This window comes from Gobius niger (assembly GCF_951799975.1).
Source record: "Gobius niger genome assembly, chromosome: 1".
Classification (NCBI taxonomy): domain Eukaryota; kingdom Metazoa; phylum Chordata; class Actinopteri; order Gobiiformes; family Gobiidae; genus Gobius; species Gobius niger.
In genome coordinates this window covers 43,834,915-43,861,528 of record NC_136852.1, presented here as the reverse complement: position 1 = coordinate 43,861,528, position 26,614 = coordinate 43,834,915, and the positions used below count along the sequence as shown (strand labels likewise).

Below are 26,614 nucleotides of genomic sequence, written 5' to 3'. Positions count from 1 at the left end.
GTATAACAAACAAAATGACGGAAGTTCATTTTAAGATCACTCACAAAAATCTATCCTGTCAACTCAGTGGTCTCAAGGTTCGCAGATGTTGATCAATTCTGTACTTTCTGTCAAACACAGGGAGAGACTCTTGAGCACTTGTTTTTCTTTTGTCAAATTGTTCAAACATTTTGGGCTGAATTGAGTAACTATATTTTCAAGAATTGTCAAAAGAGTCATCGTTTTGCATTAAAAGATATCATTTGCTATTTTGAAGATAACACAACCACGAAATCATTTCAATATGTAGTTAATTTTTTTTCATTCTGTTTGGTACATTCTTTTATTCACAAACAAAAGTTTTTGAAGTCACAATCGTATCCCTACCTATTTGTAAGTGATGTAAAACATTTTATGAACTCAGTGTTGTATGTAATGAATGAGAAAAGCTCACGACTCCAAGACTGTTACAAAGACTTCTTCAATGAAATCCCCTGAAGTGAACTAAATTTATTTATTTTCTTATTATATTTAATTATTTGTGTTGTGTTGTTTTGTCGTGAGCTCTCTATTTCTTTGACGATTGTTGTAAATTGACTTTAATAAAAAAAAAAAAATAAAAAAAAAAATTAGCAATCTTCGCAAAATTTTCTCTACTCATTTACCTCTCGCTTCTGAAATCATATTCTCTCAGACTTTGCCATTTTCCATTTAAAAAACCAAAAACAAAAACAGAATCACGATATCTTCAAAAGTTCGAAATTACCTTGCGTCTCGTGTCATGTGACGCAGTCCTTTTATACACGCCTGAATAGAGCGAGGCACGTGCCCAGACTTGCCCCTTCCTGGTTGTTGGAGCCGCGGCTCTCGAGCGGCGTCACTCCGTACGCCTTGCGTCAGAGCGTCGCCGGTGCTTCAGCGGAGCGGTTCGTTCACCTGCAGTTCAGTTCAGACGACGAAGTGGGAACGACGGACAAGCAGGAGCGAAGGAAATCACTTTAGCCGAAAACATTTTGAGGAATGACTGACTTTTGACACTTGGGACGTCCGACATTGGGAGGATGGAGCGCCGCCTCGGTAGTTTTTTGGTGAGTTACGTCTTTTACGCCGCTGCTTTTGATGAGGCTTTGTTAATTGGAGATGCGCTCTTGCTTGTTTGTTTGTTTGTTGTAGCTGCGCGCGCCCCCTCAAAAAACTCCTTCAAAGTGTGTGAATGTTTAATTTTACGCTTTGTTTTCATAAAGTTTAACATGTCTCTCCTCTGCCATCCCCGTTAGTTTAATCCAAACTGGCTCACTCTGAGGAAAAGTATCAATTTAGTGTTTTCGTAGCCAGAGTTAATGATCCCATTTGTGGCCATACGTTTCCAGAGAATGTCGCGTGCGTTCGCTACTGTTACTTTTTCAAACCCGAGTGTGAAATTCCGCGTCGGGCCGTGACTTCTCCTCAATTAGGCAGTATTTACCTCGAGTGCCTGCGTCTTTTATTTGGTTAATTTGCTTCCAAATGAGCTTTTAGCTTCTAAGAAAACGGTCACACTGGCGCTTCACACGTGGGTGAAAGGATTTTGACTGAGACGTGCGCAATTGAGGATTTTATTGGTTTGTTAAGACGATCCGTTAGTAAAGCCTAAGTGTATTTCAAGAAGTAGCTGATCTTAATGCGCCTTTATTAACCCCTTAACTCCCGCCTGAACCGAGCACATTTTCTCCAGTTTGGCTTTACCCCAGTCCAAAAGCTTCTGGGGGAAAAAAGCTGTGAAAATAGTAACAACACTGAGACGAAAACGATGATGGAAATGTGACAAAGAAGTGAGAAAACATTAAAAAAAATGTGATGAAAAATTGATGGAAAAGTGGCAAAAATGTTGCAAGAAATTGACAAAAACTTGATAAAAAATTGACAAAAATGTGACAAAATGTTACCAATAAAAATACAAAAATGTGATAAAAATTTGACAAAAAAATTACAAAAATGTGACAAAAAAAGACAGAAAAATGTGACAAAAATGTGATTAAAAAAAAAAAAAAAAAAAAAAAGACCCAAAAAATGACAAAAAAGTTACAAAAATAAGTTGAATACCCAACAAAAAAATGATGGGAAAAAAAATCTGACGTGAGGAAAAAGATCCTCTCGCTTCAGGCGGGAGTTAAGAGGTTGAAGCACCCATTGAAAAATAAGAAATTGAACGGTTTTCATGTGGCCTTATTCATTATAACTTTGCAATTTTACATTGTTTCAAAACATTGGATGAATTGGCCAGAAAATAACCACTCTTTATGAAAAAAGGGCTTCCTTTTCGAATGTTGTTTGGTCAATTTGCAAGGTATAAAAGATTTTTTCTTTCATAAACTGAAATATTATGATTTGAAAATGGGATAGTTGGACCCATAAGGACTAATTATAGACTTATTGTGGAAAAATAAGTTTTTAAAATCGCATAATACAGTTCAATGTTTTTCGATGCATTGTTTTTGGATGGTTCTGGTTTCGCTATACAAGCGAATAACAAAAATAACCCCTCCTATTTTTGTTGTTTTATTTAGGGTTGTCATTTTGCAATCTACATAGTGTTGCATATTACCAGAAATCACACGTTTTTATTGAGGTACTTCCTAAAATGCCTGTAAACTGTTCCACATTTGTATTAATGTTATGTTGTATTTTACACCAGTGTTTCCCAACCAGGGGTAGGGGGGTACTTGAGCACTTAGCTGGGGGTACTTGGAATTATTTCAGATTTTTAAAAAAAGAAGGTGGAACTGAATAGAATTTCAATATGAATTTCAAAGGAAAGCTAGTTTTAATTATGTTTTTCAGTAAATGGTTTGATTTTGAGAGTGTTTTTGCTTAATTTTGAACACAACGCACTGTTAAATGCTGTATGATATTAATTTACTTGGTCACTTTGTAATAATATTGGCAAAATCCTCAAGGTAGGGGGCACTCGGAGTATAAATCCACGACTCAAGGGTGGTACGCGAGGCCAAAAAGTTTGGAAACCACTGTTTTACACAATAACCTCATCTCGGAACTGCATTTAGCAACAAAACCGTTTTGTCGTGTGGGTTCATGAAGGATAAACGAATAAAGGGGGAAATAAACAAAATCTCCGATGTGAAATAATTGGAGTGTGTAAGATCAGAATGAAACTCATTTTCAGTGAAAGGTTTCCCAAACTAGAACTGTTCTTTTTTGAGATAAAACATTAATTAACGATAAGGGCAAAACAATAATAAAGCAAGATTCTAATAGAATGTAATATAAAGAATAGAGATGTAAATAACCCCCCAGAAATCTCTCTAATTTCGATTGACTCTGAAATCTAGTTTTATTTTGTGGATTTCAAAATGCCGCCTCCTTTCCATCTCAAAGTTAATTAATTTTATGGCAGATATGAAGTCATCATGTATCAGATCATATAACCAAACCTTTTCAGAGCTAAAAATAACTCTGAACTTGTGCCACATTCCTGATGAAGTCATACTTGATCCTTGTACTTGTGCCGTAAAGTTATCAGCGTCAAACCCTGAACACTGGCAGCTCTCTGATAAAGCCACTCGTATTGTGTCTCGTGGTGCGGCTTTTAAAAAGTCAAGCTTAGGTCAAAGTGATACAAAGACTTCTCCAGGTGTTCGAGAGCTTTCCTTCTGATAAAAATATGACCTCAATCAACGTCTAGATTCATTGTCAGATTGTCAGTGTTGGTGGGCCTGATGAAACTGTCTCGTATTCGCAGGTTTGTGTGGTGTTGTGGTGCTGTTCCTCGGCCTCTCCCGGCCCTGGAAACTCTGGACTGAACCGGACTCGACGATCCCTTCACTGCAACGATGAGCTGGAGTATAAACACGGAGACCTCTGCTGCAAAAACTGCCCCGCTGGTATGTTCTCGGCGTAGTTTCTCTGGATATGGACTTGTCTTATCGACTTGCTTGAGGTGTGAGGTGCATTTTGTTCCTCCCGTTTGAGTTGGGTTTCAAAAACGTCGGCCATAACGGTTTATTGCAGAGGTCTCCAAACCCCCAATAATCTCCTTTTACAGAACAAATTGGGTGGAGCACAATCCAGACAGCTGGTGGGCAAGATAATATTTCAAAGTTATTTCAGAAAATCACTTCTATTTCTTCTTAATGATTAGACATGTCAAGTGTATGTAGAAATGTAAAAAGCTTTTAGGGAGCTATGGAAAGGGTTGGAGAGCTACTGGTTGGAGTCGCTAACACCACTTCTTGGTCTGTGTGGTTGCCATGCCTACAGACGATCTTTGGTCCACGTTTCTTCCACTTTACCTGGGGTCAGGTCATGGAGGCAGCGTCTGAGCAAAGATGCCCAGGCTCCCCTCTAGTGCCAGGACTCTCCTGGAAATGACATTCCTAATCTCAGTGGGACTTTCCTGTTTAAATTAATGTCAAATGCCTCAAAGAGAAAGGGTGGTGGTTATTTTTTATGTAGGGTGGCAGGGGAAGCGTGGCTGCTGATTGGCGAGCTCTTCAAGCTAAACTAATCTAAACTAGCCCCAGGCCTAACCTAAGCTTAAAGGCCAACGCACACAGAAGACGCTTTGACGCATGGCAAGAAAGCTGCCTCCATTATTTTCTTTGAGGGAACACACACTGAGGTTTCAGTGACGTGCGGTTACGCTCGACCCTGCGCCACGATTCAAATCTGCTGAATTCAGATGTGGCGCACGGAGGAAAACACAGGCTTTTAAGAGAGAGAAACCATCGTCAGGGCTCAGGCTTCAATCTGAGCAGGGAGACTCTGTCAACAACTCACTATTAACCAGCATAAAAGAGCCACGTTTGCTCTCTTTCAGCACAAACGTACGCGTCTTATTTTATTTATGATAAATGGCTCAATCACGTGTTTAAAGCTCTGCATTGTTTGAGAAAATCCTGTGAAGTGACGTGATGCACTGCCCTCCGTGTGTTGAGATCCCACATGGACGCGGCAGATGACATGCCCGGCTCGCTAAACTAGCCCTAAGCCTAACCCTATAACCTCAAGGATATTAAAGGCGTCTTATTGAGCCAATCAAAGACTGCTGTCGGCTGTGGACATAACCTGCTGTTGTGTAACAAGGTTAATTTCCCCTCGAGTTGATGTGGCATTTAACGTGGTTGTGTCATTTGTGGTAGAAAGAACTTCATCCGTTTTGCCACAACTAACTTTGTCCACCATTCTTATCAGTGACTTGTATAGCTGGAGTTCATGTAATGCGTCCCATGTGTTGAAGCGCCTTTAATTTCCCTCAGGCACCCACATGAAGTCGCCCTGCACCCGGTCAGGAGCACGGGGCGAGTGCGACGTGGGGACTTTCACCGACTTTGGCAACGGACTGAAGAAATGTCTGAGCTGTTCTTACTGTCGCACTGGTATGTCTGTTTTATGAACTGAAAATCTAAAATCCTTATATAGCACCTTTCAATTTGTTGGTCTTGATGGCGTCTTTTCTTGTGTTTTCAGATCAGGAAGTGCTGCGTCCGTGCGGCTCTACTCACAACACCGAGTGCCAATGCAAGAAAGGAGGCTTCTGTGCCCCGGAACAAGCCTGCGAGGTCTGCAAGAGGTGTGCCAGGTGAGGCCCCGCACTTAAAACCTAATTAATCATGTCTGTCCTTGATATTTGTCACAAAAAATAGATCTAAACAAGAAATCCAACCTGGGGCATGAATATACACCGGTAATGTCTATTCTTTATTTCAGTGGGTTTTTTTTAGTATTCAGAAAGCAGTGATATAAGAAGTGATATAAGAAGTAAGTATTCACTTCCCTGATAGCAAAATTGGCATGGGCCAGTGGTGGGCCACATCAGACACATTCATGTGGTGGTCCTCATCCGGTGACCATATCTGGCCCACAGTAGAACCAGAACAAATGGTAAATGGTAAATGGTCTCAACTTATATAGCGCTTTTCCACCTACATTAGGCACTCAAAGCGCTTTACAGCAAGTATCCACTCACTCATTCATACACCGATGTACACAGACACTGGGGGCAATGTGGGTGAAGTGTCTTGCCCAAGGACACAACGACAATGTGCACTTTCAGGAGGTGGCATTCGAACCCCCGACCTTCCGATCATGAGACGACCCTCTCTACCATCTGCGCCACTGCCGCCCACACAAGGCCATAAGAGGACTGAAGAGTTCTGAGATATGGTCCTCTTGCATTGTTCTGGTTCTACTGTGGACCAGATATGGTAACCGGATATGGACCGCCTTATGGCCGAATGCGGGTTATGCATCTGATGTGGCCCACAACTGGCCCATACCAATTTTGCTATCTGGGTTTGACTTTAAAAAAATTTTTTTTTGGTTCATTCACTTTTTTTTAAAACTTTTTTTACAACAGCCCTTTTAAGGCAACTCCAAAACAACTTGATTTGACTTGATTTCACACAAACTTGAAAGAGTTGAATGTGTTTTTATTTTTTTATGAGAAATTGTGCCTAAGAAATACATTTTAGACGATGTGTCTCAAAGTCACTGTGAAAATACAAACTTTTTTATCCAGTTTAAAAACGTACACGGCCATTTGTCAAGACAGGTGCTAAATAGCTAAAATGATAGTCTAGTCGTGTACTATAACATACTGCTGGCGTTTCATGATAGAGGTTACTCTTTCTAAGGCCCGCCTTCCCATTATATAGTGGTGCTTATAGGACTCTCAGTCATCGGTGCTAATGTATAAATGTTTACGTGTGAGCTTAACAATGGCAAAAGTGTTATAAAAGACTATCTTACCGCTTCACAACTCCCCACCCCCCACCTTACCCACCTCACCCAAGTAATCACCTGGTGGGAAGAAAGAAGCACACCTGGATGACTGAGAGGTTACACAAACATTCACTTTTATTTGTTCACCCATATTCTATACTCACTACGGATCGTAAATCAGTAACATCGGTGCCGCCCTGTGAGGCAAACGCTGCCGTACAACAACAACAACCGTAAAAGGAAGGCGTTGCCTGCGTCTTTTCCACATATGGAAGTCTGTCATCTCAACATTACGTCACATAATTAACCTCAGATCGTCACAAACCTGAAAGGCGGGCTCTGAATTGTGTTATTCAAACAGGCCTCACTGGTTCACGGGAGAAGAATCACGAGGCATTACTTTGTCTGTAGGAGAAAAAATGTTGTTTACGCCTCGAACATTCTCAAAACATTTGTCTAATGTAAACTGTTTTGTGTCTGCGTCCGAAACAGATGTGGGAAAGACGAGATTGTTGTGAGAAACTGCACTGCCACAAGTAACACGGAGTGCAAGAAGAAACCAGAGGACTCCGGGCAAGCGGCAGGTGGGAGCTGCCGTTATGAATGTCTTTTGATGTTAAATGAACCTGTGTCGTGTAGGCTCTTTCTTTCTGTGTGAAAAGAGAGTTTTTCTACTTACTGTACTTAAAAAATGCAAAATGGGTTACTTTCAGACAAAATACACAGGTTAAATCCCCTATATCTGGGGATCATGTAGTCTATGAGGACTGAAATATAAATCAAATTCATTTTATTCTTGCTTTTATTGATCATAAATGTAGAAAACGGCCCAAAACTGCAAAATTCAGGTCATTCACGCCATGTCCACTAAATGAGTTTTTAGACCTGGCAGAGATGCAGAGAAGTCTCTGAAGTCAAGTATCAGTCAGTGACTATATAGACTTGAGGTTTAGGCTAGAGCTGTGTTTCAAAACCTTTTTTTTTTTTTTTATTCTCGCAGCACCGCTCCACCTCAAAGATGGTGTCAATTTTTTACAAAGTGATCACTTAAACTCAGTATTCAGTAGAGTTTTGTGTTCATACAATATATCGGGCCGATATTTGGGGATTTTACAATATCGGCTATCGTCCGATCTAGCACTGATAAAAGTGATATCTTCGAGCCTGAACGTGATGGAGACTTCCCGTTTGCATTGGAAAGAGCGAAGTTGGGGCTTTAAAACGAGTCCTCCCACAACTCCCTTAGCCTCAGGGGGGCTACAAGTCATTTTGAAGCACAGAACCTGAAGGCTTCAATCGCTGAGTTAATTTTAGCCCCCGCAATTGTATTTTTGACCGCTACACAACATAGAGCAACAGTATGCTAATGCTAACGGCAGCATGCTAATGCTAACAGCAACTAATCAAGGCAGGGACAGAAACTATGATTGAATCACATAAAGCAATAAAATACAATTGGCCACGGCTGGAGTGGCCAAATATTTATGTTTTAACAGAATTATAGACCAGACATTTGGAAATATGTTCATAAAAGTATTGGCCGAGCATATCGGCCGATAGAGCTCGACCGATATGGGTTTTTCTATCTAAAATACTCAACTTTCCTTTGAAAGTATTAATGAACTTCTTCTCAGTTTCACCTTTTTCCTTTTTGCTTTTATTATAGCCAGTTCAAAAAGTAGTTAAAAGCTATTAAAAAATTCACAGAAGGGGCCATTGAGAGGCCACGGTTTGAAAAATAGTAGAAAAGCTCCTCTTAAATGTGCTAAATGTGGCTGTGACTTGGTTTTAGATGATAGTGACCTGAGGGTGTTTTGGACTTAAAAGAATCATGACGGGTTCCATGTTAAAACTACTTTTATCTTTCCTCAGACTGGACTGCTCTGTATGTGAGCCTGGGGCTGGCCATTCTTGTCGTAATAGTATTCGTGGTTCTGCTGGTCGTCTGTTTGCGTCGGAGAAGGCGGAAAGCAACAGGTAAATGTTTTAATACACAACAGAGAAACAAAGTAAAAGGCACAAGAAGAAATCCTTTTGAAAAACATTTCACGGGCCTTAGATTAACTTTGGGCCTGATGCTGTTTGGAGATTACTTAACTTAATTACTGATGTGCCATGCAACCCGTTATTTTAGGTCAGTGGAATGTCATACGTCAAGGCTGCAAAGATCTTTCTAGGCTGAGTGACGCACTGAGTTACGGGTCCAAAGGGCTCTGCACAAGTCATAAACGATAACAGTATTGTCATGTCGAAGGTTTATGCCCTAAGGATTTATTAGCCCCCTACCATATAAAGCTCTATTTGTTATTCTTTTCCAAATATAATCAAAGCACCATTGAAATTCTCATTCAACAGGTTTGTATCATGAGTTTCAAATGAATCAAAATTGTTGATGCTGGATCCAAGGAATACTGTTTTACTGGTTTAATAAAGTTTAACTTAACTTGCTTTTTCTTACTTGTTTAAATTGAACCATATATTGCAAAGGTGTGCTACTGAGTTTGATTAAAGGCAGTCATTACTCAATCCGGGTTGCCTTCACTTACTTGATAAATACAATCCAGATTAAAAGTTGAAAAATGGCATATTCCCTTTTGCATGGTTGGATCTTAACAAGGTTCCAAGTAGAACTTCAATATGCAACAAGAATAAATGGAATAAACGGTGAGGCAAAAAGAAAATAAGTAAACCTTTTATTGAAAACGACAATCAAAGTGAAACAGGCTGTTTTTGCAGCTGTAAAAAGTCGGCTCCAGTGACGGCCTTCATTTGGGTCGAGGTTGGTCCAGAGTTTTTTTTGTTCTTACTCCTACAGTGGGGAAAAAAGGTATTTGGCCAAAATCCAATAGAATGTCTATGTGAAACTGACCAAATACTTTTTTCCCCCACTGTATATCTTTTTGTAGATATTAAAGTTCTACTCGGAACCTTGTTAACACATTGAGTACCAAAAACGGAAAAACTTTTGTTATTTTTTTATTACGAAACTAGACACTCCAACACCTTATGTGTGATTTTGGTAGTTCTGTGATGAACAGAAGTGAAATGAATGGCGATCAAAAACTTGTGAAGAGTTTTTGACATAAAATGGATGGAAAATGTGTAGCAGCTTCCAGAAAAAGTGAATTTCTCCCTAGAACAATAACATTCTTTGAATTCCTCTCATCAGTCAACCAATCCAAACTTCCACTTCCATTTATGGATATTTCACAATATTCAAAATCACCCTCTGCACCTGTCTGTGGGCGTTTGCGGCTTTGAATGAAGTTAACAAACAAGCAGTGATTCAGTCATTTATTTCTCCGGGCTCGGGCCGCACCTCCGTTCGTCACGGCTCTGGCTTGTTTGTTTTACATGACAGGTTTCCGGCGTGAGCGTGTTTTATCTAGAGAGCGGTAGTTTACCTGTGTGGGAGGGTTCATAAAATCAAGTCGATGCTCGCTGAAAAGAATGGTTACAGCAATTATCACAGGCGTAAGCGTTATTTGCAGAATATTCACTCATGCTGCATGTCTACAGCTCCAAAGGTTCCCAGTGCAGTTTTCCTCAAACCTTTGGACCACAAGGAATTGTTATATTTGATAATTGTCTTTTGTGGTAATGATATTAATGTGATATTTTAAAATGTTTTATATGTTTTTCAGATTCTGGAAGGAGCCAAGGTGATTTCACTTCAGTAAGTGCAGTACTTCAAACATTACAACACGTAACATTAAGACGGGTTAGCACTGAAATGGCAGTTTAAAGGTGCATTATGCAACTTTTTATGTGGGGAAAAAAAAAGTTCATATTCGTGAGTATTTGACCTTGTAGTGATCCAGCGGCAGCACCTTTACTTCCGATCACGATGTTCTTTATAATGCTCCAGGATCAATAGTTTGGAAGGGTTTCTAACCAGAAAACAATTTCACTGATAAAAAATGTGGATCAAAAAGCTGTGATGTTCCTGTTAAGGCAGTGGTTCCCCACCTTTCCTTGAAGCCCCCCATGCACATGCTGTAGTTGGACCCCCTGGTTCACAGGTTCCCGACCCCCAGGTTGGGAACCACTGATCTAAAGAAGGGGTTCTCAAACTCTGTGAACCGGGTTCTGAAACATAACTAGGCATGGCAAGTTTATTTATACGGCGAAAATAAATATTCTGTCTTCCATCACAAATACATGAAATAGAATGTTTGTATAAATGTTCATCACCTCACGACACAAGTGCGTCCCAACCCCCACTTTGGGAAACCTTGATCTAAGGAGCTCATTTGATCAACCCTGTCCAAAAAATCTTCACTATGATGAATTCCTGGACGACTGACACACACGATCTAATTTGTCCCAATGCTCTCTCTGCAGCTTCATCTCTTCTATCATTCATTCAGCTAACAGGGTCTGCGTTTGTCTTGTTCCAGGGCTACAGCGGGACGGAGAAGTCGAACGGCGCGTCCCCTCGCTGCTGGACGCTGGTGAGGCCCAAGTCGATGCCCCTGGAGGACGTGGAGGAGCAGAGGGGGCTCTGCGAAACCCCCGGCTCCGCGTCCAACTCCCAGGCCAACCTCTTACCCAGCGCCTCCTCCGACACGCAGGGGACTCTAGCGCTCAGCCTGCCGCTCTGTGCCCGCCCCGCGCCTTTACAAGCCAGCTGCGTGCCCGCCCTAACGCTGCCCAGCACCCGGGTGAGGAGGCTCTTCACCCACGTGTCTGTGCCGCTTGATGTCGCTTCTGTCTGTGCCTGTTTGTAATTAATGCTTTCTGCGAGTTGTGTTTGTTTAGAGGCAAGTGGTAGAATGGTCAGTGTGACGCTTGTGCCGGTCCCAAGCCTGGATAAATAAGACAAGAGGCACCTTTACAGTTCAAATCTGACCATATGTTATTGCAACGTCTGACTCTTTGACTCAATACTTTCTTCTTCTTCTTTTTTTTGTATCATCCAGGTGGAGGAGGCACATTTTAACGTAGCTCCTGTTAATGGTATGTACTTTGTTCGTTTTTTACTTGCACTTAGCTCGATTGTGATTCAGTTTAAAGCCTGTACTTCTAACAATCTAATCCAAAGCTCTATGTAAACGGTCGCAATGTCAACTCGCAAACGCTGCAAGTTATTTAGTGGTTTACAAATAACCAAATGTCGAGTCTCCCTTGGGTCCTGTTAACTGTAGTTTGATGCTCAACAATTGATAATAATAATTTAAAAGAAGTTCTGTTACCACCTTGTGAATGCCTGGAAGCTCAGCAGAGATTGCCTGCTGTAACTGGATGGTAGACCGTGAGGGAATACCAGAGGGCCTGTGTGAGTGGCGTGACGTCGGAGGGTCCGTTGGTGCAGATTTGTGCGTCTCGTCTGTCAGTCTGCCCCAAGGACAACTGTGGCTACATACACAGCTTACCACCACCCAGTATGGAGTGAATGTGTGAAGCACGTTGGATGACTTATGTCAAGTGTAAAGGGTCTGTCTCACCAGCCTGGAGACTAACTGAAGACTAGCTGGAGACTCGAGACTTTCAAGGTCTCCGTGTGGTGTCCGGGACGTCTCCGTGTGAATACGATTTGTTGTCCTAAACCTGTGACGTCCCTACAAAGTCTCCGAGACCTTTCAAATACCTAGGAGAGCTCAAAGAGTCCTATGTAGCCACAGCTGCTTGAGACTGCGCAGACCTCTAGGAGACCACGCAGAGACTCTGCTGAAATCAAACCTGTTTGTTTTCACCGAGACTACCTGGAGACTCACCTTATCTCCACCAGGGGACAGCTTGGAGACATTTTAGGGACCAGCGGCAACTCGAGTCTCCAACTAGTCTCCAGGCTGGTGGGATGAGCCCTTTACATTTGACACAAGTCATCCAAAGTGCACCATAACGTCTCCAGAGCTCTCCACTGGTGAGATGGGCCCTTTAGAGAAATGAGATTCCTTTCTCAAATGCCCATTATAAATTCCCTTAGATCAGGGGTTCCGGAACTTTTCAGGCCGCAACCCTCAAAGTCACTCACCGACTCGGGACCCCTTCTGTAAAATGTAATTAGCATTTATAAAGACTTGTTTAAAGAGGCTAGATACAAGTTGGCCATTTATACTCACTACTGCCACCTCAGGTCATACTTGTAACTGCACCTTCTATACATTGCGGGAACATGCAGGGGGAGGAAAATACATCATTTTAACATTGACACAACTCTGTATAGTCCCTTTAATGATGTTAGTTTGGATACAGTATTTTGATATTTGGCTTAAGTTCACTAATGTATGCTGTTTTCAATCAAAAACACATTAATTCAATGTCAAATGTAAAAAAAAAAAAAATATTGTCACAAAATAATTGAGCAAGACTGACTTCAGTGTCCCACGACCCCCACTTGTTTTTTTTTGTCTTGCCCTTGGACCCTGCAGTGGTACTCTGTGTATCAAAAACAGCAGTATTTGTAAGTGAAAAGATAATGTTATGTTCTTTTAAAAATCTGAAATCGTTGCAAGTCATCGAGGGGTCTCCAGGGGGTCCCCGTACTCCTGGTTAGGAACCACTGCCTTAGAGAACCCACAGAACCCTCTCTTATGTCCATATTATTCAATACAATCATATTTGTAAATGTGGTCACTTCAGCTCGGCCCTTCATTGTCTATTCTCTGATTGACAGAAAGTACAGTGCATAGACCTGAGCACTGGACTAATATCCACTAACTAAGCAGTGAAATGTGGGCATCGGAGTTCCTTGCAAATGTTTTATTTACTATTTATTTTAAAGTTGTATTTTCTGTTTCAGGTGAAGCGTCTCTGCGAAGCTGCTTTGAGTTTTTCGAGGAGCTGCTCGACGTACATTATCACAGCAGATTCTTCCGGCACATCGGGCTCACGGACAACCAGATCAAGAGCAAGGACTCGCTCAGCTACGTCGACCGCGTGCACGACCTGCTGAACCTGTGGCTGGAGAAACGCGGCAAAAAGGCCAGTTTGAAGGATCTCCTGAACACCCTGATGGAGCTGAACCAGAGAAGAACCGCCGAGATGATTGTGGAGCGCGCGGTCCAGGCCGGTTATTACACGTGCGAGTAGATTTCAGCAGGGACCGTCAGAAAGGACTTGGACCATTCCTACTTGTAAAAAAAAAAAAGACATTTTGCGACTCTAAAGTGGAAATGCAGAGTCTGGATTTCAAGCAAAAAAAAGCTCAAATGGGGGGAAAATGGGACTAAACCAAGAGCAAAACTGGACCAAAAAGGGATGAAGTCAGCTCAGGGTTTACAAGGAGCAATAAAAGTCATGAAACCGATTGTGCCATAATTAAGACGGCCTTACAAAGCATTACATTTGGCTCCAAGTGAATAATGACTTTGCCGTCAAAAATGAAAGCAGTAGTTTTAGTTGAAATGGTTCACATCTTTTGCACAAGAGTTGCCTGTTGTGTTGAATTTGCCTTTCCAATGTCAACATTCCCCTTCATTCCTCTGTTTGATGGAATTTTAGAAATCAAATGCTAACCCATTTGAAAAAAAATTGTCCTTAAAGGAGGGGCCTGATATCCTGTGTATCCAGGAAATGCTCCTCACCCCTCGATCTCTTTCATTGCGAAGTAAAAAGGCTCGCCATAGTGGGCCTGTCACGATAACAAAGGCAGGAAATATCTCGATAAACGATATTATTGAGGACCATTGTCGATGTCGTCAAAACTTACTCTAAAGCAGAACAATGACGATAAACTTAAGTTGTAAATGTTCCTACCCACATTTTAAATCACACTAGTGGAAACTCAATTTTTACTCAATTTACTTAAAGGGGCTAGATGCTAGTTATCCATTATATATACACTACTGCCACCTCAGGTCATACGTGTTACTGCAGCTTCTATATTAAGCTCGTGCATGACGGCAGTTTGGACCCGAATTAACACCTTTTTGAGTGACAGTGCAGGATTTTAGAGGCAGTTGTGGTGAACAGGTCTGAGCTCATTCTACACATTAGGACATTGTTGGAACATGTAGGGGGAGGAAAATACATAATTTTGACACTTTTTCAAAACTCCGTATAGTCCCTTATAAGTAAAAATGAAAGTATTAGAGAAATATGAGGAAAAACGGCTGATAAATATTGGGCCCGAAATAAAGTAGTTGGTCTTTGACTCAAGATAAGTCGATAAAGTAATTATCGTGACAGGCCTATGTCATGGCTTCACTTTTTCTCTCTCGATTGAAACAGCTGCGCAGCAAAGGGGCGCAAGATGAGATAAGTGGGAGGGGCTTAGGGATTTGAGATTTTCTTCTTTTTTTTTGTGCCAAATTCATTAATAGCATGAATTCAATTTGACCTGCTGCCTATTTAGACCCTGTAAACGACACCCAGGACTTAAAGGAGCATAATGTAACTTTTTATGCAAGAAAAGAACCTGATATTTATGCATATTTTACCTTTTTTGTTCCAGGATCAATTGTTTTGTAGGTTTTCTGGTGAGATCATCATTTAATAGTGAAAGGTTCAAAATGAACTTGACTGAACCAGGGCTAAACCACGTCTCACCCAGGGCTTGATATCGGTCTAAAATCTTAAAGAATCACGACTAAACATTGAGCTCGCCGTGCTTGGACGTTCATTCGGGAAGACGCAGCTGGTAAATCATTTGATCCTACAACTTTAAATGACTTTATTCGGATTTTAGAATTGCAAAACATTTCCCCAAATTACACCCAGACAATGAGTGATGTCAGTGTTAAATTGGGACGATTTTGGTTCCGTCTTCCGTGTAAAAAGTGTAAAGCTTTCTTGCTTTTTGGGCTCGAATATTGAGGCCTTTTCTCTGCATCAAAAACATACTGAATGTGATGTTTAAAAGCTGTTTACAAAGAGCCCACGCAACTACTACTACTTGAAATCGAAAGTCATATTTTTGTGATTCTTTGATAACCTTTTATTGTCGTTGCTTTTCACGAGATGTATTTATAAATGCAAATGCAGAACGAGCTGTTATTTATGTGTTAATGTATTTTGGATGTACTTTGTGTATATAGTTTATTTTGATGACGAGAGTCTTGTTTTCTAATGCTGCTGTAAATGTATTTTTGTACATCTGATTGTCCCCCATGATGTCCTCCACATTTTGACCCGTCTTTCACACGGTGCCTCGGGGTCACATCTCCGTCGTGGCGGGACGTACTGGTTTCGTTACACATGAGGGATTTGAATTTTTTTTTTTTTTTCCTTTCCGCTTTTTGGAAAACGAGTCGTGCACATAAAGTGTGGGCGGACTCTGAATGTCGGTGTTTGAAGACAATAAAAGATATTTATATAAAGGCGTGAGTGTTCTTTATCAAATAATAGTTTCTTATTTGCAGCGTTGGAAATGTGAGTGTTTAGGTACTTTTGCTTTACTTGAGAGACACTAGAGGTGAATAGGGAAACTTTTTAAATTTAGAGATATCATTGAGAAACCTTTTGTTGTAGATTACGGACGTGAGAAATGAATGCAAGTTTATGTTTTCATATAAATAAAATAAGTCCTGTCAATTTCCCATAGTTTTGGCGACAAAATCTGAATAATGGATGAAGCCAGGTTTGAAGTTACGGTTATATTTTGTTGACATTAGTTACAAAGACTTTTTCAAAGGGGATTTGGGGTCTGGTTTTGTTTTAAAATAAGCTATTTATTAGTGGAACTCAAATAAGGATAGGAATTAAACATTAAAAAGTTTGTGTGTGTGTGTGTGTGTTTTTGTACTTACGACATTGTGAGGACCAGTGTGAGTTTTTTAACCAACAGAGTGAGGACATTTTTGGAAAGTGAGGACATTTTGGGTTGCCCTCACTTATTTGAAGCTCTGTTTGAGAGTTAGGGTCTGGGCAATACATTATGTCTCGCTAAGATAGAAGTACGTGTATGTGTGTGTGTGGTGTGTGTGTTTTGTTTCCAGGTGAAAGTTTATATGTTCAGAGACCAATTTGGCCCAAACCTGAAATAATAATAAAGATTTTGCCTCTTGTGTTAATGTTACATTTTTTATTTTACTTCATAGCCAGTACCTGTGCCGTCTATTCCAGCACTTTTGAATCAGATTATTTTCTTTTTTTAATTCGTAGAGAATCTCCCACAGTAACTTGCTGCAATAAAAGTGTTCTAATGAAAAAAATATCTGCATAATACTAGTCAGACATCAGCAGCTTATTCAGTCTCTTCTGCAGTTTTTGGAAATATTTCAATATTATTTATCAGATATTATTTGAAAACTTTAAATAACTGTTGAAAACATTGTGCACTTGCTATTAAAACGGAAAAGAGATCAAGTCCGCCCTCTAGTGGTGAAGGTAAAGACTTACGCGTTGTGTCACAATACTGATGTGTCATAGTTGTATAAGCAAATCATAGAAAGATAGTTTTCTGGTCTAATGATTGACAGACAGAAATGGAGGAATCTGCATTGAAAGGTTTTGAAGAGGTTGTAATTGCTCATAAAGTAACAAAACTTTCTAAAATGTTTGCTGTGATAGGGTGGACTTTGTAGTGGTGTAAAGATGAAAAACATTTCGTTTCAAGATGCACAATAATACAATTGAAAGACTTAAAGGCAGGGGCGGACTGGCCATATGTCCATTCTGGAAGAGCACAGAAGGGCCACTGGCTCTAGGGCCACCGGTACCGCCTAAACTGAGCTTTACCCAAATCAAAAAGCTAAAAAGAAAAGCATCAAAATAGCGACAAGAAAAGAGGATGAAAACAGAACAAAAATGTGCCGGAAAAAGCATTAAAAAAATTGACAAAAAATGTGATGAAAAGTCAACAAAAACACGACAACAAAGCAACGAAAGGGCCACAAAAAGGTGACAGAACCATAACAAAAAAATGATAGAAAAAATGTGACAAAAAATGACAAAAATTCAACAAAAATTCAACAAAAAAATGACAAAAATTCAACAAAAATTCAACAAAAATTCAACAAAAATGTGACAAAAATTCAACAAAAAATGACAAAAATTAAACAAAAAATGACAAAAATTAAACAAAAAAATGACAAAAATTAAACAAAAAATGACAAAAATTAAACAAAAAAATGACAAACAAATGACAAAAATGTGACAAAAATGTGACAAAAATTCAACAAAAATTCAACAAAAAAATGAAAAAAATTCAACAAAAACTCAACAAAAATGTGACAAAAGTTCAACAACCTGATTTTATATAAACTACATTATTATTATGAATGAAGTAACACACTGACGAAGCCTTTTGGATGCGAGGCGAAACGTCAACTACAGAGTACAGAAGACGACTCAAGAACCGTCATTGAAGCTGCACAACCGAGAGCCTACTCAGCCAGTACAGATCGGCCTACTTCATGTTAATATTACTCAAGTATAGAAGTAAAAAGCACTGTATGAACAACAACAAAAACACGCTTGCAAAAGTACAGTTAGGCTACTTCAAAAAGTACACGCACATGAGTAAATGACCCCCCTCTCACCATCATAAAAACGAAATTTGCACCTGAACATCCAAGACTACAACTCCCATCAGCCCTTGCCATGTTTGTCAACAAGGAAGTGAGCGAGATAAACTGGTCTTCCTCGTATTTCCTCACACACATTGCAGATGTTACGTTATTTTGCAGGTTAAAACTTAATAAACGTGTGCCAGCTGCGACGTGGACGAAGATTAATTCAGTTTGATCGTGAGTTTTCGTGTATTTCCGGATTTCAGCGCGAGGTCATGTGAGGCCAATGACAACGTAAGAAAATGAACTTCGATGCAGCAGCTGCTTGGCCGACGTAAATTTGCTTCGCTTTAAAAGCTGAAACACTGGATCAATGTCGGGAGGGTAACGTTTAAAGGCAATTGTCGTAAGTATTTGCTCTAATTTAGCTTTGTGTATATAGTCCGCCATCGGAGAAACTAACAACTGTTTTATTTCGTTTTCCTCCACAATATTTACTTGGTATTGTGCGCTGTACTGACAATGTTTTGTGAGTAAAATGGCTGCTGCTTGGCTCACACAATATGGGCTGAATTCTTTAATCTTCACCACAATTTACAAGCCGTGGCTGCCCAGTTGCCGGTGTAAATGCTAACTCATTCCTCAATGCGTAACTTTTACCACACTGGTCACATGTTGGATCTGCTTATCATGATGTGTTCACAGGCGGCAGATGCAGGGGGATTTCTCAGCGCTCAGTCCTGCTCCCGTCAGCCTCCCGCTCAAGCAGACCATCCCTGAAGCAGGAGCAACTCAGTCCAGAAGGAAACGAAGGGTAAGAGAGAAAGAAAGAAAGAAAGAAAGAAAGAAAGAAAGAAAGAAAGAAAGAAAGAAAGAAAGAAAGAAAGAAAGAAAGAAAGAAAGAAAGAAAGAAAGAAAGAAAGAAAGAAAGAAAGAAAGAAAGAAAGAAAGAAAGAAAGAAAGAAAGAAAGAAAGAAAGAAAGAAAGAAAGAAAGAATATGAATCGTTTATTATTGTGTCTTGCATACTATATAATGGGCTTATGAAACGCCAATAACAGCAACAAAGATGCTTGGATGTTGTCGTGAAGATAATATCGAAAGTGCTGTTTGGTAGATGTGCAAATTTACAACATTGAGATTATTTCCAATGTCAAGGAATGTGGGGGGAAGTTTTGGATAGAAATTGGGAGAAAAATAGGATTTCATATAGGATTAGAATAGGATTATAGAATAGGATTACCATTTTTTTTGTAAAATTAGGGGGAAAATAGGAGAATATATATGGGGGTAAAATCTGGAAAAAAAAATGAGAAGAATTGGGAAAATAGTAGAGGTGGGCATAGATTATTTTTTAAAATCTAGATTAATCTAGATTAATTCTGAAATTAATCTAGATTAATCTAGATTAAAATGTCTCGCTTGAATTCTGCCGAAGCCATTCAGAATATGTGTGCTGCCCAAATAATGACTAAAAGTAAGTCTTTGAGAACGAGTTTCTCAAGTCAGGCGGTGCGTTAGACCAGGGGCTCATCTCCTGTTTCCAAAATGCATCGCAAACTGCTTGAGAACGTTCTACTATGATAATTGGTGATGAAAATAATTCATGTTCAAGAAGATGCACTTGTGTTTACTAACTGTTTATTCAGTTAAACATTAATTTTGAACTGTAGGCCGACATTAGAGGTCCTGATGAACTGTGTACAGTCAGTAGCTTTGTGTCTATCAATTTTCTGGTGACAAACTAAATCTCCTCTTCTGCAACTATGACCTGCTAGAGAAAAAAGTCTGTCACATGAAAATTGAGAAATTAAGGGAAAAAAAGGAGAAGGGGGGGGGTTATGAAATCTTTCATAACCATGTTGTTGTTACATGAGTCTGCAGTGTCCCTTTTGTCTTCTCTCATGGTTTGGAAACTTGAACCTAGCAAACAGGAATGTCCTGCATCAAATCGTAAAATGAGTGAGCAAAATCGATTGGGTTCAGCTTCAGCCCCGTCCCGCTCCTTTGTGTTGTAAACAACTGCTCAGGCAAAAAGTTCAAAGTTCCAGCCGGACAAACGAAAACAGAAAAAAAAGTAGGCTTGTTCCAGCTGCCACATGTGCTGTGAACCAGGGACTCTTACAGTCAATTACTGTGATTCTGCTCATTGTGCACTACTTTTCTTGCATTTGTTAGTCTTCCACTGAAAGGCTGCTTGCTTTTGTTCAGCACGATTCATTTCTCTGGTCACTTTCACTGCCTGTCATGTGATGGTGTGTGTGAATGGAGCTGACTCACGAACGGCCAATCAAAGTTGACCTGCGTGCTGCAAATAAAGTTACCTTGAACCTTGATGTTCAATGAGTTTTACTATCAGAAGCAAATCACAAAATAGAAAGAGACCAGCAGAAAAGCGAGCAAGAAAGTGTTTCAATGAAGAAGAAGTCATATGCTTTTTCAGACAAAATTGTGTCTCGTAATAGTTTACAAAGTGTGAACTAAGCCTGACACAAACAAAGCACAAAAGTTTCAACCAAAGTTTAAAGTGGACATGTCCTGAATATGGAGCCTCAAAATAGACTTTATGTCTCTGTAGAAATTAAATAGTAACAGTGAAATGCAGGCGAAAGAGCTGGTGGAGATCTTGACTGGGGCTCCTCCTGCTGGCAGCTGTAGGAATAATTTTCTTAAAAAATAACTGAAAATGGACTTTTTCAAGCTTTACATCATGTTATTATGCCATTCAAGTGTTGCCTTGGCACATTCACGTATTTTTGAGTAATCTGTAAAAACTCTGATGGCAGCCATTTTAGGGATAGGTTTGCCTGAGTCCTCCTAGGAACGCCCCCACCTCCTGGAGACGCCTCCGAGCTTTCGTCACCAGCCGAGTAACCAACCACTGCTCCTCAGCAGAACCCCCTCCCCACTGATGCCACAGACAGCGTGTGGAGGGGGTGTGTCGGAAAGGGTCAGAGGTTCTTAAAGAGACAGAGGCCTATTTCAAGACATTCACTACAGCCATTTTGAGAGAGCAATTTTATACAAGGCAGTTATTCTAATTTACTGCATTTACAGACCAACAGAAGGTTTGGTCATCATTGTAGTGTGATATAGACTGGTGCTATGTGGCTGAAAAAAGCAGAATACCCCCTCTTTAAAAAATGGAGGACAGTTTTGGGGTTTGAACAATGTAATCAGGAAGTACAGAACGAGGCGCTGACGCCATAGAAGAAGAAACCGCAACATTTAACAGCTTTGTCCAAGGATTAACTAAAAACTGAGTGAATGTTGCGAAATACTACCCCAGGTCTGTCTTTCATCAATATCAGCCACCCCTAGTCTCTGCTTTGTTGTTTTCAGCCTCTCCGAGTCTCCAGGATGCGGTCCGTGCTGAGCCTGTCCGTCGTCCTGCTGCTGTGCCTCGCTCTGGGCTTGATCTGTGTGGCTGTGGTCTCGTCCTGGAGCACCAAGTTCAGAGGGGGGTTTAAGTGGGACGGATCAGGGCTGCAGTTCAACTGGCACCCTGTCCTCATGACCACAGGCCTGGTGGTGCTCTACGGCTATGGTCAGTATTTCAGATTTCTACCTTTTCTCCAACCTCCAGATGCATTGTGCCAAAGTTAAAGGGCTTATGCGCTTTAAAATATGACTTATTTAGATGGATAAAATCTGTTGTAAATAATAATTACAATTTTATTTCAGTGAGGCAGCAACTTAATGATGAATGTTGGGCAGAAAAGCTGCTTTTTATTTGAATTTTTAAGCTGCTGACAGGAAATGACATAGTTAAAGGTAAAGTTCCAAAGCAGTTTGACTCATTTCCCATTGGTTGGCACGGCAACAGTTTAAAGTTGTTTGCGTGTATCTATGTCACTTCCTGTCAGTGTCCAATAAGGAAGTGAAAACTATAAACATCACAAGAAATGTCAAACTAAATAAAGTAAAGTAAAATATTTAGCAAAATCTTAAATATTATTGTGTTAACTATGTTTTAGCAAAAAATGCTGTGTCATATGCACTTTAAGGCCTTAAATATCATATTTAAATATTAAATTGGCTTCAAGTTTGCATCAAATCAAAATTTCTTTGGAGAATAAAAACATTAGTTCCTCAAGTTTAGCAAAAAAATATTTTTTTACTGAATCTTTGTAGACTTTTCATATGTTCAACAGAATATTGCACAAAAGCAGCCGGTTGTGTCCAATTCACTTGTTACATATTGACATTTTACCTCAGTCTCTGTTTAATGGAATGGTTTCGTTTTGTTTGTGGTGTTAGAAATACAGGATCTGAAATTGAAACTAAGTTTGACCTGCTGCTACCTGCATACACTAAAATATCAATAAACTAAAATATAAAAAGTACAAAACAAAAAACTTAAGTAAGCTTTACTTTTTGTTTTTCACCTACACTTTAAAACCTAGATTAAGTTGAGTTGACCCGGTCTTCTGGCCCAGGCGCTGTGGTGTACCGCGTCCCCTTCACGTGGGGGCAGAGTAAACTCCCCTGGAAGCTGCTCCACGCTGGGCTGATGCTGCTGGCTCTGATTCTGTCGGTGGTGGGTCTGTGCGCCGTGTTCGGCAACCACAACAAGAGCCACATCCCCAACCTCTACTCGCTGCACAGCTGGATCGGGCTCACGGCCGTCATCCTGTTCGCTCTGCAGGTGTGTGCGCTGCGACTGGGACGGGGGAGTAGGGCTGCCACGTTTAATCAATCAACAATTTAGAATGTTTGTTAAAAGCAGACATTTACAATTAACCTCTTAACTCCCGCCTGAACTGAGAGGATCTTTTTCCTCACGTGATCAGATTTTTTTTCCATCATTTTTTTGTTGGGTAGATAACTCATTTTTGTAACTTTTTTTCTATTTTTTTTCTTTTTTTGTCACATTTTTGTCTTTTTTTTGTCACATTTTTGTCTTTTTTTTTGTGTGAAATTGTTGAATTTTTTTTGGTCAAATTTTAATCACATTTTTGTAATTTTTTTTGTCACATTTTGTCACATTTTTGTCATTTTTTCTCAAATTTTTTAATCAATTTTTTGTCTTTTTTTTTGTAATTTTTTCTCAATTTTTTTTTTTTTTTGGTCAAATTTTTGTAATTTTTTTGGTCAAATTTTAATCACATTCTTGTAATTTATTTTGTCACTCTTTTGTAATTTTTTCGTCAATTTTTTTAATCAATTCTTTGTAATTTTTTTGTCAAAGGTTTGTATTTTTTTGGCCATTTTTTGTCAATTTCTTGTGACATTTTTGTGACATTTTTGCCACTTTTTCATCCATTTTTCGTCACCTTTTTACCAATGTTTTCTCACTTTTTTGTCACATTTCCATCATTGTTTTCGTCTCAGTTTTGTTGCTATTTTCTCAGCTTTGTTCCAGATGCTTTTGGACTGGGGTAAAGCCAAACTGGAGAAAATGTGCCCGGTTCAGGTGGGAGTTAAGGGGTTACAAGAAACAGCTCATTATCACATTTACAACAAAGTGCTACAATGCCATGTGTCATCTACAGCCTTTGCCAGATCATTAAAAAATCTATGTAAACATGATTATTTCCCCGTAGAACCACAGAGTGATAAGTAATGTGATGCAAATGCACTAATCCACTGATAAAACGCATTCTGAACATATTACAAACTTTAATGTTCATGACGTTTAAAAGGATTTCTTTCTAAAACTTGTCCCTCATTGAGCATGTTGTTGTACCCGATGTGTCCAGTGGGTGGCAGGCTTCGCTGGGTTCCTCCTGCCCTTCTCTCCGTTGTCCTTCAGGAAACTCCTCAAACCTTTTCACGTGTGGCTTGGAGGAAGCATCCTGACCCTGAGCGTCGCCGCCTGCATCTCCGGCATCAACGAGAAACTCTTCTTTGTCCTGTGAGTGCACACTTTACCCTTGATTTTAATATTAAAACCAGATTACATATTCCTCCTGTCGCATTGATGTCTGTTAATGGAAGACTTTTCTCTTCTGGCTCTGTTTTTACAGACCAGGAGGCAACCACACGGCGTCGTACAGTAACCTCCCTCCTGAGGCCGTGCACGCCAACTCCCTGGGAGTTCTGATCGTGGCGTTTGGTTTGGTCGTGTTGCGGATCCTGACCAACAAGAACTGGCAGAGGCCTGAACCCGATCAGCAAGAAACTGCTTACACGGTGAGAAAATGTCTCCGACTGATGGAACATAAGGGTTCATTATGACGGATTCATGCCTGCCACTCAGCGAGAAGGCTGTTGGTTCCATTCCCGCACTACAAGCTCCACACTAGTGAAAAACGTATTGAAAATATACATTGATGTGATATTGTAAATGATTCTATGTACTGTCCGCAAATTGCGTCAAAACATTAAATCAGGGTGAAAGCAAGACTAAAATGGAACTAAAATCGAAAAATGATACCTAAAAGTAAACCATTGCACATTACATTTTCTGTTTGTTTTTGGCGGAGTTTGTTAGATGGGAGAAAATTGCAGAAACGTCTCAAAGGTTGCGGCCAACAAGTAGGATTTGTGACTACAGTACGGATTGACCGATATTTGGGGATTTTACAATATCGGCTTGTGGTAGGTTATAAAAAAACATATGCAATAGGTTAATCCAAATCATGGAGATGGGTTCCCGAGCGCTGGCCCATGCTGGCAGCTCACTGCTCCTACAGGTCGCCCCATGCGACACTGAGGATGGGTCAAATGCAGAGAACTAATTTCTCTACAGAGATTTCTCTACAGAGATTAATACAGTATAACTTAACTATCGGCCGATCTATCGCAGAAAAAGCCGATATCTCCAGGACCAGGTATTGAGACTTCACGTCTTTCTTTGCATTGGAAACAGCGTTTCACTAAACCTCAGCGACACTCCGTAATTTGATTACTTCGTAAAATTCTAACGGCAAATAATCAAAGCTGGGACCAAAACTATAACTGAATCACCTAAAGTCCATCCATCCATTTTCTTCCGCTTTATCCGGGGCCGGGTCGCGGGGGCAGCAGTCTCAGCAGAGATGCCCAAACTTCCCGATCCACACACACCTCCTCCAGCTGTTCTGGGGGGACCCCGAGGCGACACCAGGCCAGCTCGGAGACATAGTCCCACCACCGTGTCCTGGGTCTTCCACGAGGCCTTGTCCCACTAGGACATGCCTGGAACACCTCCCGCAGGAGGCGACCAGGAGGCATCCGGAACAGATGCCCGAGCCACCTCAGCTGCTCCTTTCGACGTGAAGGAGCAGCGACTCTACTCCGAGCTCCTCTCGGGTAACTGAGCTCCTCACCCGATCTCGAAGGGTGCGCCCAGCCACCCTGCGAAGGAAACTCATTCCGGCCGCTTGTATCCGCGACCTTGTCCTTTCAGTCATTGCCCAAATCTAATGACCATAGGTGATCACCTAAAGTAATAGAGTAAAATCGGCCACTGTTGGAGTGAGCAAGTATTTATGTTTTTACAGGATTATAGACCAGACATTTTGAAAACTTAGAAAAACCCATATTGGTCTATTCGTGACCACGCGGAGACTTGAAAAACAGCTCCACATTTTCACCAAGTCTCCCTGGAGACTCGCCTTATCTCCAGGGAACGTCACAGAGACGACTCCGTGACCAGCGGCAACTCAAGTTACCAACTAGTCTCCAGGCCAGTGACATTGGCCATTCAGTCCCTGTTAACAGCTTATTCAATTTCAAGTTTCTCAATTTTCAGATTTCTTCTGTAAAATTGGCTGAGATTTAGTTCCAAGATTGTGGACATGACGGGGAATGATGCCCCAGTGACAGTTTTGTGTCACCTAAAAAGGAATTTGCATCCTATATGGCATTTTGGATCATGATTACAATGACAATTATGAGCACTTTGCGCTTAAATGTTCTCTGCACATCTACAGTCACATTGGCAGTCAAATGAAGTACACAGGAATTAGTCAAGGTGAGGAATACTAATCCAGTGAGAGTTTTGTGCCACCTCAAAAGTGATAACTACTGTATAAGAAGCCCCTTCCAAGTGCAGCACATATGGCACTGCAGATGTTGTTTGTAAAGTGCCTTACATATGGAAGCCACTAGTGTTTTTATACCTCTAATACCTCTTTTTTGTCTCCACAGCCTTTAAATCAAGAAGAAAACGAGTGACGGAAGCCACACGACATGAGATTGTCCGTTTAAAGCAGCTGCACTACAAAGAATGTCAACGCACAATGATCGATGTATTTATGTGTGATTTATACTTACATTATTTTCACTGCAATAAATTATGTTCCAGAATCTCATTTGATTTTATTTTGCATTGAAGCCTACTCGTCTATCTGCTCTAGCTTTAGGCTGTAACTTTTGGACTTGTGGAAACGTCTGTGTCCATGTTTTAATCCGGATAGCGCCGGCTGTGCCACCCTCGCACAGTCGCCCGCGGGAACATAGCTGGACGTGTTTTCATTGGGGAGATTTGGCCTCGTCAGCGGGATTTCTCTCTCTCTCACCGGGTCGGTTTCCACGGGAATGCGTGCAATAACGGGCTCACATTGTTGCTTCAGCAGGCGGCGCCTCGGACCC

At 40.6% G+C, this 26,614-nt stretch overlaps 2 protein-coding genes across 3 annotated transcripts; both read left to right on the top strand.

Moving 5' to 3' along the window:
• The first annotated feature begins 941 nt into the window (after positions 1-941).
• On the top strand, positions 942-13,750 carry LOC306967741 (tumor necrosis factor receptor superfamily member 10B-like). Of its 2 annotated transcripts, none has more exons than XM_079562902.1 (10): positions 942-1,067; positions 3,719-3,860; positions 5,235-5,354; positions 5,446-5,557; positions 7,192-7,283; positions 8,572-8,676; positions 10,344-10,375; positions 11,100-11,153; positions 11,622-11,658; positions 13,445-13,750. In XM_079562902.1, exons 1-10 carry the CDS (start codon positions 1,041-1,043, stop codon positions 13,732-13,734), a joined length of 1,011 nt encoding a protein of 336 aa, XP_079419028.1. In that variant the 5' UTR covers positions 942-1,040; the 3' UTR covers positions 13,735-13,750. The 2 variants fall into 2 exon arrangements, with proteins under 2 accessions (XP_079419028.1, XP_079419027.1); XM_079562901.1 differs by having other exon boundaries at positions 11,100-11,363.
• A 4,476-nt stretch (positions 13,751-18,226) lies between these two features.
• cyb561a3a (cytochrome b561 family, member A3a) lies at positions 18,227-26,321 on the top strand. The gene is made up of 7 exons (XM_079572789.1): positions 18,227-18,501; positions 18,801-18,909; positions 21,437-21,641; positions 22,534-22,742; positions 23,797-23,951; positions 24,064-24,229; positions 26,171-26,321. The coding sequence occupies exons 2-7, from the start codon at positions 18,808-18,810 to the stop codon at positions 26,195-26,197; spliced, it is 864 nt and encodes a 287-aa protein (XP_079428915.1). The 5' UTR covers positions 18,227-18,501; positions 18,801-18,807; the 3' UTR covers positions 26,198-26,321.
• Positions 26,322-26,614: the final 293 nt, after the last annotated feature.